Genomic DNA, 16310 nt, shown 5'->3' on the forward strand with positions numbered 1-16310 from the left:
AAAAGAAAATGAATAGCAGATACTTTTGCACATAATTATCTAATGAGTCATATTAACAAGGCTGGATAATAGACACCTTCCTAGCACTGAACAGAGTTAATGTCTACTTCTGCAATATTCCTATTTAACATGACTGTGTACTTTTCATACAATGACATTGTAAAAATCTAGGTCAAACTATGCATCTACATAATTTCACATTATATTTACATACTACCATGAAACAATCAAGGTTCAACAATCAAGCTATATGAAAAGTGTTTTAAGCCATGACTTGTGTTTAAATCCTGCTTTATCCTGAAAAACTGAGCTAGATGTATCAATCTACAAATTAGACTCTAGACAATAACTACATAATAACACAATAACTACAGATCTCCTACACACAGGTCAGAATATAATAATTAGCACTTGATGTACAAAGCATGTCAGTTGAAGCATCTGTCTAGTGTGATGGTCTTGATGCAATCAGAATCTCTTCATATTAAACAAAGCAAAACACACAGAATTTATTCATCTTAAGCAAGACCAGAAAGAATTAATGAAGGAAAAGTATACAGAATATTTTGATGTCACTCAAGGCTGATAACAGTGTCATCAGTAGATGGAACATCTTCTATCAAAATACTGAAATAAATTTATGACTTTGATATTAGGGCCCTTAGTCATCAGCCACATGGATCCATCAGTGGTAAAACTAACAAGAATGGAGAGATGCAAAAATCTTCCCATGTAGAACACTGTCTGTCAGCTTACGTTAAATAGATAGTTCATTATAACTCATCTCTCTAAAGAAAGGAAAATTGTGATGATGAAGAAAAAGAAATCAGTATTATTCAAAATGCACTGAATTAATTGATGAGCAAAATATATTTGAGGTTTCAGGCTATTCTCCTGCTGATTTTGCAACTCCTTGCCTACTTTTGAGGCAGACTAGTGTGTTTTGCATACAGAATTTTTCATCTATGTTTCTTATTACAGAAATGTTTATTAACAATTATGTCAGAACCGCAGCCATCAGACTGACAAAATTATGCAGTCCTGTTTCACATTATTCCTTCTAGATTTTTTTTATGTTTTGGAAAACTATAGCTCTTTTTTTAGAAATTTCTTTGCAAGAAAATCAGCTATATTTAGAGTAGGTACAGAGAAAAACAAAGTAAATTCATTTAAGCAGACATATTTACAACCTTTATTTCTAAGTCTTAAGTAGGGTTTTAAAGAGTTTATTTAGGGGGAAAAATCCTGCATATACTACTGCAAATACATGTCTAATGACCAATGATCTACCAAAGCCAGAAAGGTACCATCTTTTAAATACATATATTTCTAAATAAAACAGATAATAAAGGCATCAATCAGATGTGCTTCTCAGTATGTTCTCAGGTAAGGTACTCATACAGTTAGAACCAGATTCAAAACTCAAAAGTATGGTAACGGAGAAAAAGAAACTAACCAAAAGAAAGTCTGTGGTTTAGCTGAGGCTCAGCCTGTCCCAAGGGTTATACACTCGATATGTGCAGTTTTGGTTAGCACTTCCCTTGAATTCAATTCTGAATGTGACAAACCTCAGTAAGTCTCATTTAGCATTCCGTCTAATAAGGAAATTGAAGAGAAATTTAACTGAAAATTATGGTACACAATGAAAAGAGAAGAAAAATAAACAATGATGTTATTTCCGTTAGTGCAAGACTCGTGTATTATTGTAATAGTTCATGATGCTACAATGGCCTTTTTTAGATCAACTATACTTTCATTCTCTATTACTGACATATAGCTGCTGTTCTTTTGCAAGGGGCTTAAAATATATTTCTTGAAATGGAGTAAAAAAGTAATGTCATTCATAGCTGTGGTATAGAAATCCTCTGTAAGGAAAGAAAGCAAATACTTGTACTCTACAAGACTTGTTCTAAAATAATATTTTATGCTAAAACCAATAAATATTAAAATAATATTCTGCTGGTCAGTCAGTTTGATATCCAGACCCTTCCATTCAAAATAAAAGACGTCAGTTTTTGATACCTGATAGGTAGGGATTTGTTTCTGCATCCATTGAGTTTGAAGAAAATTTATGACATTTCTTCTACTTTAGCTCATTTAGATGTTAAATCTGTTCAAAGATAGGTCTTACCTTTTGCCTTTCCAATAGTTAGAAAGTATTTAATAGAATGATGGATGCAATGAAAATTCTGTGGAACATGAAAACAAATATATTTTATTTAAGGCCATGTTTCAAAGGCTTTATGTTTTCATGTGCTTCTGAGGCAAAGAAAAAAATATTCATTTCTGCAACACTTTAAATAAGCCTACGTACTGTTTGGCCAGATTTTATATAATGTGTATTGCCAGGGAGCTTTGTTTTTCTGTGGAGCTTTGTGGTCTCTACTACTTTATAAATCTTCTAATTCAAACAGCTTAATGCATTTCCTAGTGGATGTACCTATAGCTACCAGTCCATTATGTTCTACAACAGCTCACACAATGTCTGAGACCAGATTACAGTATTCTTTTTGGCCCTGAGCCATCATGAAAAGGAAACATTTCAGAGGATTTTTAAATAAATTGTCGACTGAATTCAGAATTCCTACAAGACCCCAGCTACTGTGTCAGATCAATCTACATCTAATACATTGGATAGAAATTAATTTCTTAATAATGGTCATATTAAGATATTCTAGGAGTATTCTAGTATGTATTCTTCATATGTACATGTGATAACAATATTTGACATCAACATCACCAATTCACTTAACTAGAATAGAGGCAGACTCCATCATAGCTCAACATCAGGGAGAAACAGCTTTTGCCCATCTGTAATGTAATAATTGATCTTAAAGGTTTACTTGGGTATAGAGAAAGAAACAGAAGAAAAAAATTGATGTATGCATATGGAAGCAGCCAAACACATGCTAGATTAAATCTTTTAATGCATTACCTTTTGTTGTTATCTACCATAGGATTAGCGTAATTCCCTTGTGGGATCAAACACACAGTTATTGAAATACACATTCAACAAGGACTGGAGAATAATCCGCATATGACAAGAGTATTCCTTTGTCCTATCTCACTCTTATCCAGTAGTTAACTGAAAGATGTCTTCACTGGTTTCAGTATTCTAGCTATGCCATCTCCGTGGTTCATCTAAAACCACTGGAAAATTAAAAAATATTCGTGAATCCAAACACCTCCCAAGCTGCCTTCTCCCCATGAATTTGACTGCTAACTGGATTTCACTAATAGTTTCTCACTTCAATGAAAATCAAAATGATTTTCAAATCAGTTATATGTTGAAATTGTACATACTCTGAGGAAACCTGGGTGGATTGTCGTTGACATCAGTGAGTGTGATATTTACAGTTGTTGACCCTGACAGCCCTCCGACCTGCCCAGCCATATCTTTGGCTTGAATGACAACGGAATAATGCTCTCTGGCTTCCCTGTCCATGTTGTGCAAGGCAGTCCTGATGACTCCTGTGAGGGAAAGAAAACAAACAAACAAACAAATGATCAGAATTAGCTTGTTCAAACAAGAGCAAAGGCTGGGTATAACCTTTCTCTTAAGTTGTCTTTAGTCATTTGTGTCATATATATATAAAACACAATGCCAAATGCTGCTAGAAAATCAATTTGCTTGAGGTTATAGAGAAATCAAAATAATATTTATTGAATCAATTATTATACTACCAAATAATTAATCTAATTTATAAAACATTTCTAGCCTAAATATACATTGCCAAAATACCAGTGTTTTCTCACATATTGTAACTGCTTAAATAGCTATTTAAAAGAAAAAGTAATGAATGGGAACTCTTATTCCACTGAATAAGACACAAATTGTATTTTAACAAAAGGTAATTTCTTATTTAAAATATGACATACTTCTTAAAACTACTCAAAAGCTAAATTTTCTTATTTGACAAATCTCAAAAAAGATACTTTTGTATTTAATATAAGTCAATCATGTAGATTTATGTTCATAAGTGTGACTTAACTAATAATTGTCTGTAAACTAAAAGATAGGCTTTTAATTGGTTTGACTACAGTACACAGAGAAAATCAAAATTGAATGAGCCTAAAATTCTATCCATTATTATCTATCACTATCAGATTTTTTTTTTCACATTTAGTTAATTATACATGCAGAAGCAAAGATTAAAATAAAAGTAGGGACAGTCAATACTGTGGGCACAGTTTCAGTTAGGGGACATTTTTCACCTTTAAATTAGGCTCTGATAATTTCTTTGATCACAGGCTGACAGAAACATCATGGAATTCAATAAAGGGAAATGTCAAGTCCTATGCTAGGGAATCAGCACACGCTGTGGACAGTCTAGCTGGGAAGGAGCCTTTCAGAAAATGATCTGGGGTGGTAGTCAAGTTGGACATGAGCCAGCAATGTGTTCTCGCAGCAAACAAGGTCAACTGCTTTCCAGGTTGTATTATGAAATGCATTGCCAGCAGGTCAAGGGAGGGGATCCTTCTCCTCTGCTCACCATTCATGAGGTCAAATCTGGAGTGCTGGGTCTAGTTCTGAGCACACCAGTACATAAAAGACATTGATAGACTGGAGTGAGTTTCATTGAAATAAATAGAGAACTATGAAAATTTATAAACATTATATTTGCAAAGAATTAAGGTTTTAGCTTAACTTGTTTTGGACTCTTAAAGTGAGTGGTTGCTATAACCAGTAAGAAAATATACCATAGCATGATCAAATGTTGCTTCTGGGTAAATTTTAAACATACAATAGCTAGTAAAGCAAAGCATCTTAAGTAGAGCCTTGCTCTTCTAGACAATTTTCTGTACAGTATGATCTCAAGCTTTTTGACCCCCAGAGTTTCAGATAATGTAAAAAATGGTTTCCAGAACACTACTTTTCCTGTACTTTAAGATTACTTTCTATGCATTTTTTTTGTGAAACCATTTAGCCATTATTATATACAAAATGGAAATTTTCATGTAGCTTATGTAATTGTTTCCACTCTATTCTGAAAACAAATCACACATAAATAAGTAGATCTATCCACAGAGAATAATATTTTAAATTATTTTAACACAGTTTTGCACTGTAAGTTCCTTTCCATCAGAAGTGTAGATTTTGGACAAGCTGACTAAAAATAGTATACAAGTCTGTTTTAGTTCATCAGTGCTTTTTTCCTTAAAATGATACAGTTTGAAACAGACCCTTTTTTTGGAAATTGCAGTATGGTATGTTGAAATTAACCACAACTTATACACATTGTAACACAAATATGTGGAGGCATTTGGATAAAAGAAACTGATATAATTTAAATATACATTTTCATCAAAATAAATATTCACAAAATTTGGTACTACTGTTCTGAAAATTCATTTTACTGAAAAAAAGGTATATAGGAAAGTATTGGAATAAAGAATGTCCTACTTTGACATTTTACAAATAAATTGCTTCAGTTTTTTTATATTGACACCAAATGTATTGAAACATTTCATGCTTATGCATATGCATGTATGAAGTATGGGATTTTTAGAACCTTCCATTTCTATTTGAAACAGACCAAGTGTTACATAGGAGAACATCTGTCTTCTGTACTATCCTCATAAATACACTAGTCACTTACATTTCTAAATTAATTTAAACAAACAGAAATTCCTCTGTATTATGATTACTTTCCTCTTCTTTTCTGCTTCAAAGACTGTGATACTGAATCAATGCTTATAGATAGCTAATAAGGATTTGTGGATGACTAATCATTTGACCTCTCTCACTTGCAGCAGGTTCTGAAAAATCTCTTTTCTAAAAATGAGTAAAGAAAATGAGCAAGTTTTTGGTTTCCAAAGCTTATATTCAAAGTTTAGAATAAGAAAACTAGTTTTAAACTTTGATGTGCTGAAGGCAGGACATAAGGGAAAATTTAGTTCCCTCTCTTTTCTTGGATGCATGTATATTTATACATCCCAAAATCATAAGATCAATATGAAGTATCTAACTACCACGAGGATCCTAATGCTTTATCCTTGTCACTAGTAGCTCCACCAACTGTTCTGGCAGTATAGCACTAAAATCAGACTCAATTTCAGATTTCTCTCATGATCCCAAAATGTGTAAGGAGAACTTTCTTATATGTCTTTTCCAATAAGACAATATTACACGCTCCAGCGATTTCTTTAAAACTAGGAATTGCCCCTGAGTATATGCTGTGTACTTGGCAGGGATTCCTATAAATCCCATAAGAAAATGGGAAGTTCATCTTAAGAAAGATGTTTCTCTGACTAAAACAATAAGGAAAAAAAAAGTTAAAAAGAAAATTGTCACAGGCTTTTTAAATTTAAACACAACCCTGATTTTGTCTCATATTTATTAGGCAGCACCGTGACCCTGTTAACTGAGCGCTTTTCAGCTATGACTCCAATATTTATTTATCTTTACTAAGAAAAGAAAGCAAGAAAATAAAAAAAAATCAAGATATAGACATCATTGCAGATATAACTCCATCCTCTTTCTTGTATTAAGTGAAGAATTTTTACAGTTTGACTGTTGTGTCAAAAATCACGTACAACATATGGAAGGCTATAGCTGTTGGAACAGACTTGAGAAGGACGTACAATTCTGGACCTCTGCCCTCACAAATGGTCATACCTATTTCTATCTTAAAATTGTGACAGATGTTTTATCCCACATGGAAGGCTCTCCCAGAACACAAATTTTCTTCTAACTTCTTTTCTACATCTATTCAGCTCTAAATCACACCAGTTTTGGTAGGATTTTTAGTTTTGTTTTTTTCTGTGACAATTTCTATTTGAAATATGACATGAAAACTACCTAGTTTCCAGATAAGACTTTAACACCAACTTTTCTTATTAAAACATTTTTATTTTTTATACAAAGTACATGTTATTGGCAGATTCATCTATAAATGAATAATATTTCCTCCAGTGATATTTCCAAATTAATGAGACCAGAATTACTGCAGAACCACAGAATATCTTAAGTTGGAAAGGACAAAGGATCCAGTCCTACTCTCTGCTTCTCACAGGACTAACTAAAATAAACAATATATTTACTAAGTAGTTTTACTACATAGTACTATTAAATTTGATTATTCTACTCTGAAGGAGAAAAAAAATACAATTTTTGCACTTTAACACAGATACTGAACAAGTCAGTAGATACATTTCTTTACAGTCAATACCTTCTTTTCCCCAAGATTTCTGTAAGACACTTCTACGGTCTACAGCATCTGACAGTGTGTTATATTGTCTCTTTTAGCATTCTATGAAGAACCATTTTACTTACATACAACAAAACCTACAACAGAAGGTTCCACTGTGACTGAGATTGTAAAACTCAAGACTTTAATTCAAGTGCAGACAAATATCAAGGAAATGTCTGCCACAGCCAAGTGCCTAACTATGCATTTACTGAAGTATTTAACTATGTAGTTAAATATCGGTCTGGTACTCTTGAAATAATTTATCTTATTACATCCACAAAATAAGAACTCATTTTAAATTCAGTAACCACAGCTTAGTCCTGCATGATATCCGAATGGAATTGCCCCAGAATAAAACATGGTATATTTCAAAGTTTTGAGCTCAAAGGTTTTCTATCTAGTGGGGAAAACACAACTCCACTTTGATGACAAATTAGTTTATCATGGGGAAGTAAGTTTTTTTTTGTTTGGAAAATTTCTATTCCATTGGATCATGAGCCTGGTCACTAGAGATTTGATGAAGAACCACTAGATCATACTAGATTCCCCATATTCTAGTTTTTTATATATCTGTCTTGTCATGATCATAGCCAATAATGATTCAAATATAATTTTAAATATCTATTTAATAACCGATTAAATGTGGGATTTTACAATCCACTGAGGGATGTGAACTATTGCAGAGGATGATTTCATTAATATTATTTTTATTTTTTGAACAAAAATTCTATTTTTGTCACTGCTTTGCTCTAGGATATGTATCTAGCTTGTTTTATTGTAATTTAATATTCTCAATATATTGTATATATTAAAATACATTTTAAAATCTAATAATATTCTACTTTGAAGGAGAAAAAAAATACAATTTTTACACTTTAACACAGATACAGAGCAAGTCAGCAGATACTTCAAAATAAACTTCAAATTTAGAAGTCCCAATAGACTTTGACTAAGACTAGTGATTTAGTCCAAATCATAACTGTAAACAGAAATGTGCAATACAAAGCTTCTGGTCATACTCCACATTCTGAATACTTCTATAACTAAGATGTTTTAATCTGGGCCCTTGAGTCAGATCTGCTTTATATAAGTAATATTACACATTTTGTTCCTTTACAGGGACATCACTAGCTACTTCATGGTTAAAAGTCATAGCATTATAGAAATGATAATTAGTGGTCAGTTTTCTTCTCTGGTCATGATAGTATAGAGATAGTACTGAAAGGCAGCCATTTCTTATGGAAATTTATCATTGAAATGAAATACATGAATCCCTCACATGAAGACAACACTTAAAGACAACTGCTAAAAATATGGAAATAGAAAAAAAAAGTATATTTTTAAAACAAAATAGTAAGAGTTCTTAAAGAATTAGTAAGATTTTTTAAAGAAATATGCTAGAATAGCATTCATTTGGTATTAAAAGAAGGCAGGGGATTAACCAGACTGATTGTACTACAATGAATGACCCCAGGAGAAAAAAAAATTCTATTCAAATTACTACTAGCAAATATAGCTTTCTCTGAAATCTCTATGAGTAATAGACTGAAATTGCAAAATTAAAAGTCTTACGCTGAAGCCTCCTAAATTAAGGAATTTGAATAAAGCTTCTCTAACTGAGTGGAAAATACAGCAATTTATGTGGCAATTGCATGGATGCCAAATGTAATCACAGCACCTTCCCCTGTTTTCATAATTTAAAGCATAATCAAATTAATTAAATTTAGAATTTGCTGCCCTGTCGCCTCCCAGAAAGAAGACAAGAAACTCTAATCTGCAATACACAAATGCTGCAATCAAAGGAGTTTGTTATAGAAATATCATTTCAAACAGCCACCCTGTTTGAGAGCAGAAAGCTCTCATTTTTTTCTCTTCCAATGGTTAAAGCATATGTAGATGTATATCAGGTTTACCACCTCTGATTAAGTCAGTATGGTTCATAATTTTTCTAAGTACATTTCCCTCAGTCTCATGTAGGCTGATTTAGCCATCAGGTCATTATTATCAGAGATGATTTTCTCCTGAAGTGTTGTACTTGCCCCGTTGTCTTCAGCTCATCATAACTTCCAAATCGCTGGATTTGGAAGGGATATTTTCTGGGTTTAGTGGCTGGGGATTGTTGGTTTATTCCACTGTGGGTGTTGTCTTTCCTGTAAGCATCAACTTTTCACTTTGGCCTAGATGTTTGCATCATATTTTTCAGCAATTAGGCATTAAAAAAAAAAAAGGCGGGTTTTTTTTTGATGCAGGTCTCATTGGCTAGTCACAACTTAAACTCTCTTAACAAACCTAAGTCTCCTGTAGCTCTATGTGGCTGTAAAGAAACAACTGTCTTTTCATTTGGTCTTCTGAGCTATACAGATGTGGTTCTACTCTTTGAGAACCTCTGTGGGGTTGGACCATAAACATGAGTTTACACGCACGACTCCAGTTGTGTCTGGCAGGCTGTATAGCTGCAACTTGAAGTACTATGTATAAATACATTTTTCTGTGTTTAAAAGTAGCAGAGTAACAGGAACAGTCAGCAGAAATGGATCAGAATAAGGCACTGCTGTCATAGTAACAATTAAGTAAAACACAAATTGAGTAGATTAAGTTGAATCCAGCAAGACAAAGAGCATCAATTCTTCAAATATTTTCTAGTCCAAGAAAAGCAGCTAATACAACCATCTACACAAAACAGGCATGAAATGGACTATAAGAAAACAGGTGGTCTTCAGTTTCCAAAAGTATTTTCAGATTCTGTAAAGGAAGTTGGGGAGGGATGAAGCAGGGAAACCACTACTTGGAAGCCTGAGAGGTGGTCAGTAGAATCACTGGAAGCCAGAAACCTAGCTATTTTCTCTTCTATTTAATAAAACCATCATTTTTCCCCCCAAAGACATTACTACCAATCACATTATATGGCTTAACACCTAATTAACTACAGTGTGTGTAATAATGCAAATCCTCAAATTTTAGATTCCTTTTAAGCAACACCTTGGAAAGAAATCTATGTATGGCTTGGATTTTTAGTATCATTTATGCAACCTGATACATCCACAGCTAAAATAAGTTCTTTCAAAACTCCAGGATATTCAAGTGTAATGGTTAATTCATCTAACGGATTTACTATTAATAGCTAAATGGGACCACCACATCTCCTGTAGAACTCAAGCCACTAATTGAATTAGCACTGTACTGAATCTAGTAATTTGATTTTGGCTAAAGCGAGTCCTTCTGAAAGCATGTAATTTTGAACTGAAGTGATGAAGAGGTAGAAAATATCACATGTTTCCTTGGTTGAATATTCTATTCATTCATCATAAAGTCAGAGGTCTGCCCTTTATTTGATAATGTGCACTTTCAATTTCAAACTGTCGACTCTTGTTTCCCTCTGTCAGACTGACTTGTATTAGTTCACAGTATTTCTCCTTGTGAAGATACCACTATATTCTTATGAAGCTACCCTTTCTGATAAACTAAATAGGAAAAAGTTTTCGCTCTACAGCCTTTTCTGCCATTCATAGTGTCATTTTTGTTCTTCAACCTTTAAAAATTTTGTAAAAAGTACAAGAAAATAAAATTAATATTGATATTTTAATAATGTTACACACACACACACACACCCCAGAATCAATTTCTGACGTAAATTTTACCTCCCTAATCTTTCTACAATATATATAAAGAATCAGTCTAAGGGTTGGTTGGTTGGTTGTGGGCGTTTTGTGGTTTTTTTTCATTTTGTTTTGGGTTTTTTTGGTTTATTACACCCTCACAAACTTGTGACTGTTTTAGTTTACATAGTTACGGTCCCCCTGGATACATTCTCACCCTTCTCTTGCCTAATTGTAAGACTTTCCATTTATTGCATTGAGTGTCACAGTTTACAAGCAATCTAGGCTATTTTACATAATGGACTGTTCTCATATTCAATCATCATTCTGTATTTTTTGTGTCATCCAAAAACTTTATCAACAGAAGTCTTGAGTTTCCTTTTAATTCACACAGAAAGAGGTTGAATAGAGTTGGTCTTACACAGATCCCTGTAAAGCCCTGGTGGAATCTTTTCCTTTCATGACAGTTCTGTCTTGATGATAACTTTTTTCTACCTCCTAGGTAGCCAGTTCATAGCCATTTAATATGTGCTTTGTTGCTACTACTTAATGCTATCTATTTAACTAGAATGGCATGCGACATGGCAGTTATCTTTTTCAATATAACTTGACATTTCATAAAACAAAGAAATCATGTTTGTTTAGCATGACCCATTTCCCAAAAAGACATCATTGCACTGCCTTTTTTTTTTTTTCTTTTCATGGCTAAATTCTTTCTCAGCTCCTCTATTTTCCTTTTTACTGTTTGCCTAAATTTGCCAGCCTCATGTTACAGATTTCTTTAGCTTGGTCTTTCAGAAAACTGACACACATTTTCATTCTACAAATTTCCTTATCTACTTCTTTATTCAGGGAGAATCTACTAACCTTCCTAGTTTTGGGACATGACAACAACTATATTTCCCCATAAATTTAAATTCTGTTTCTAAAAGAGTCAGTAGTTCAGGGAGGAAAAAAAAGGGGAAATTCTACCTTTTTTTTTTTTTTTTGCAGATTCTGAAGACTTCAAAAAAGAACTAATTCCTCAGAAATTGCTTATCAAATGTTATGTCCTGAAACTGTGCTAGTAGTTTCTATTGAAGTACAAATTGCATATAAGTTATGTGACTATTTCAGACAGCGAAATGGAGTTAAGTGCTCTTTCAAGTAAATCTTCTACCTGAGTGGTTTTGACCTCTTCTAAAATTGTTACTCCATCACTGAACATTTTAATTTATTTTCCACACAAAATTGTTGGAGATGTGGTATGGAGAAGTAGAAGAAAGCCTTAAAGACAGACTGTGAATAAAAATAATCTTGTGTCTAGTAGGACTACTGTAATTTTCTGCAAAATTGTCATGATGAAATTATTCAATTTTAGCAGAAGATACTTCAGTGGTTTCGCACATGAATCCTTGGATTTGAATCTGAATTAGTGTCATTTATATAGCTCTGGAGAAACACGTGGTTAGGAGCAAAGAGGGTTCAATGGTCAGATTACCCAGCTTGAGCAACCCACTCTGATGTGTTCCTGTTAATGCAGTAGGTATGTGTCTCAGATAAAGCCGAATGGGGTAAGCCTGTAGCAATATGATGCAGCTGCTATGCTGAAAATGTATTTTCCTTTTTTGACAATTCAATTAAAATGTGTTTTAAAACAATGAGGAATCTGTACCTAATGGGGGCAGGGGGAAGGAATAATTGCTTAAAGATGGCAACAAGTGACTGTTGGTTGAAATATGATATAAAGTATTAGGGTAAGATAGCTATTAGACATACCTAGATACAGATATATATGACTGACATATATCTTAATGTTGTCTAGTTATTGATGATTTCTCCACAACATTTTACTTGTCAGGTAGGCAAGCAGAGGAACCAAGCAAATGATGTCATTGTGAAGGCAAGGGCAAAGTGTGCTGGAAGAGATGAAATTACTCCTAAGTTCAATTTCATCATATATAAACTTCTTATAGGTGTATTTAATCCTTTGTGAGAAAGAACAACCTTATGACACATGAGAAACAAAACAATTAAGTAAAAAGGGGATGCATTCAGTAACCTCTGAACACAGTAGGTGGGAATTAAGTAAATGAGTCTTCTCAAAGGAAATGATATTTGACAAGAAAGAGCTGAAAACTGTCTGAAAACTAACTACTTTTATTCACAAGCTTGGAAATACTGCTCTCTTAAAATAGAATTGACTGCCAGTAATAAACATTTCTTCTTGTAATGTCACATACCTTCCAACTTACACAAAAATATATTTAAAATATAGCTTGAATGAAAATGACAAAAGAGCAGCTGAAGGTTAAAGCTGCTAGTATTTCACTCATAATACAAAGCTCCTTATTCCTTCATAATGAGAGAAAATAAAGATGGAGCCACAGACTTGACTTCACATCTCTTGCCTACTAGTATTGAATTAGTCTTTCATACAAATTAAACTTTTTATCTTTAATAAGTATATAATAATGTATCTAAATGGTGACAATTAACATAGTTGCCTTTTGAATAATACTTTGGTTTCTTTTCAAAGCAGATCATCTTGATAAGAGGTCAAGAAGAGAGACAATGACTATAACCCCTTCCTTCCAAATAGGTTTAAATTGGTGTCCAGCTAATTAAAAAATTGAATACAGCATACAGTCTTGAAAAGATTCCACATTTGGACAAAATCTCACATGATGACTAATTTAATTACAACTGACTGACAAGGTCAAGACATATAACTCAGATAACCTGTTAGTGAGAAAGCTTGCTTAGCCAACAGACCAAGCATTTGCATGCTGATTGTACTCTTTTCTCTCTGTGATACTTACCCTTTACATACTCGTGAGCATTCTGTTGAACTGCAATGCTTAATTGACCTATGCATAACATGTTAAGGACCTTACAACAGTTTAGCATAACTTATAATTATTGTAAGTCATTTAGAGTGCAACCTTACTGAGCACTTCAGAATGCTTATTTGTATTATTATTCCATGAAATACAAGACTGGTGTCAATATGGAAATGTGAATCATTTTTTCCATGTATCCTAGATACCTGAACTACAATTAAACCAATTCTGCTTGATGTGTAACAATAGTGGCCACGCAAGCTAATGTCTGTTCAAAGCAAAACTATTAAATTCAACAACCAGCAGAATCCCATCAGCAAAAAAATTCTTAGTTGTGGAAAGTGCTTTTGTGCTAGATTTAGCATGTCAGAGTGCAAATACATATACACATACATACATGTATATATGTTACAATAACTATGAGTAATTGGTTTATTTAAAGGTCCTTGAAAGAAAAATTCTAGAAACAAAATATTATCGTAATATTTACTGGAAAAGAAAAAAATTAATGAACAAAAAAATTTATAAATTCATTGAAATCTTGGTATTTGTATAAAAATCCCAATCTATTCATGGAATAAAAAATATTAGTTTGAACTCCGCATAAGAGAAAAAATACCTAAGAACTGCACTCTGGATAAACAGAATGCTGACTAAGAAACCGTGACAGATAACAAACAGATATTTTTGAATGCTGAAAATGTGTCTGTGGTAGCATTAAGTGAACCACGATTTTTGTAACTTTCTGATGCACACCAAAATGCTGAAGATGTTATATAGATAACATTTAAAGGAATTCTATTTTAGAACTTCTGATACATGTTCAAAACTGTTATTTTCTTTTTAAACCAAACATCCACAAAATCTTTGTGTATTAGGTGACATAATAGGCAGCTATTGACTTCTGCTGAGATTCAATCAGGATTTATTGACCTGAGAGTTAGATATTGATTTAGTCAGAGAAAAGATAAATCTCTACCTGAAAGTACAATAAATCTTTCAATTGGTTGAAAACAGAAGTCTTTGATGTTTCTTTGTTACATGTACACTGCTATCAAGAAAATGACTGCTGAATTACTGGTGTAGCTTGTTGAAAAGTGGCACCCTCACACTACAGTGAATTAAAAAACTTCACTATCAGGTCACACAAAACATAAAATATGACCACTCCATGACAAAACTCAATTTTATAAAGTTGTTGCTCTTTTTGAGGGAATACATTATTCCACAGGATGCTCAATCTCTGCTGAACAAATTAGCATTGAAGACCTCTTGATTTGGAAAAATGTATGTTTGCATTTGAAATCTTTCTGGATTTAGACAAAGCACAAATTTGAAAATACAAGCTCTGACTCTTAAAAGCTCTTACTGGAGTAACATTTACTTAGGAATAAGTCTGCATACAATTTGTCTTCAGTACTGGAAAAGCCAAGACCAATCTGGTCACAGATCTGACCCACAATGAGAAGCTTTTCTAGCGCAGATTATGCAGCTATTATAGCCTGCTTGTTTGGAACTGTCAAATATTTTTCTTGCCCACCCTTCTTAAGGTCTTCTTAAAGTACATACATGATGAAGGTGACCAAGACCTCATATTGTCAGTCTTGATATGGTATAAATCCAGGTACTTCAAATCAAGATAATGAAGTTATGCTGATTGACATTGGTAAAGAATCTTATCTTTTATTTTTAGGCAAAAAGCTTCTTACTACAATTAGGACTAAGTTGTCAGTCTAGTAATCTAGTTGATGAGTTTTCGCTCTGCAGGTGTTACTGGTGACGGGAGCTTATAGCAGGGAAGAGTGTCTTACAAGAGCAAGCTTAGTGTTACAGCTCCGTAGAATCTGGATAATAATTTCATTTTGTTTATATTTTAATGTTTATGAATCACAAGTGAAGAGTAAAATATACATTTGATTCAGTGTTCTGAGGTCAGGAATAGGATAGATAGACAGCAAGCCTATTTTGGCCTTTTGCTTCCTCTTAGGAACAGGTAATTAAATTTGAATCTCTCTACCTCTACTTCCAATCCTACATTTTCTTTTGTGTTTAAATTTTAGATTGTCCAGAGTCTTTTACCATCTTGTCTTACTGGAGAAAGTTCAACATACAAGTGAAACCCATTATCTGCTATAGGATCACAGTGATGCTTGAATATAAAACACAGAATAATTACAGAAGGAAGCTTTGTGAGTGGTGCATTTCTACTAATGAAACTCTCATGGAAAAACTTAGAACTGCCTCTTCTGAGACAAGCTTTAAGTAAACCAACAGTGCAAGTGTGAAATAAAATTTCGACTTCCTAAAGCTCAGCTATTATAAATTAAACCAAATATTGAAAATTAAATAGATCTAAGTCAGGGGATGCCTACAAAGAACTAGGTTTTTCCTGAATCTAGGACAGTTATTTGCAAAACTTATTTGTGGTAACTCTCAGGAAAATGAAAATTAAAATGAAGCATGCGCATTTTAAGGAACTTCATATTTGAACAAATGGCATGGTTATTTTCTGCTGTACTCTAGCAGATTTTCTGTTTATGTGAGAAATAATAACTTCTAATATATAATTGACCATAAAGTGACAATGGTTCAGAGTAGCTGCTTTAGTATTAGTAGAGGTTACCCATTTATGTCAATAATATTTTCTTAATTTTGATTAGAAATTCTCCTACACTTGTAAAATTCACTTTTAATGAGGA

General features: G+C 33.1%; 1 protein-coding gene across 5 annotated transcripts in view; it reads right to left on the reverse strand.

Annotated features, from left to right (window-relative positions):
- Nucleotides 1–16310, reverse strand: part of CDH18 (cadherin 18) — a 233620-nt gene that overhangs the window by 66176 nt on the left and 151134 nt on the right. For all 5 annotated transcript variants that reach the window (XM_029965024.1, XM_018085831.2, XM_029965023.1 and 2 more), the window contains one exon: nucleotides 3304–3471. In XM_029965024.1, the coding sequence (XP_029820884.1) occupies nucleotides 3304–3471 (168 nt within the window). The remainder of the gene's footprint in view (nucleotides 1–3303; nucleotides 3472–16310) is intronic.

The sequence above is a fragment of the Manacus vitellinus genome, unplaced genomic scaffold (genome assembly GCF_001715985.3).
Source record: "Manacus vitellinus isolate BGI_N305 unplaced genomic scaffold, ASM171598v3 scaffold_89_pilon, whole genome shotgun sequence".
In the NCBI taxonomy this organism is placed as follows: domain Eukaryota; kingdom Metazoa; phylum Chordata; class Aves; order Passeriformes; family Pipridae; genus Manacus; species Manacus vitellinus.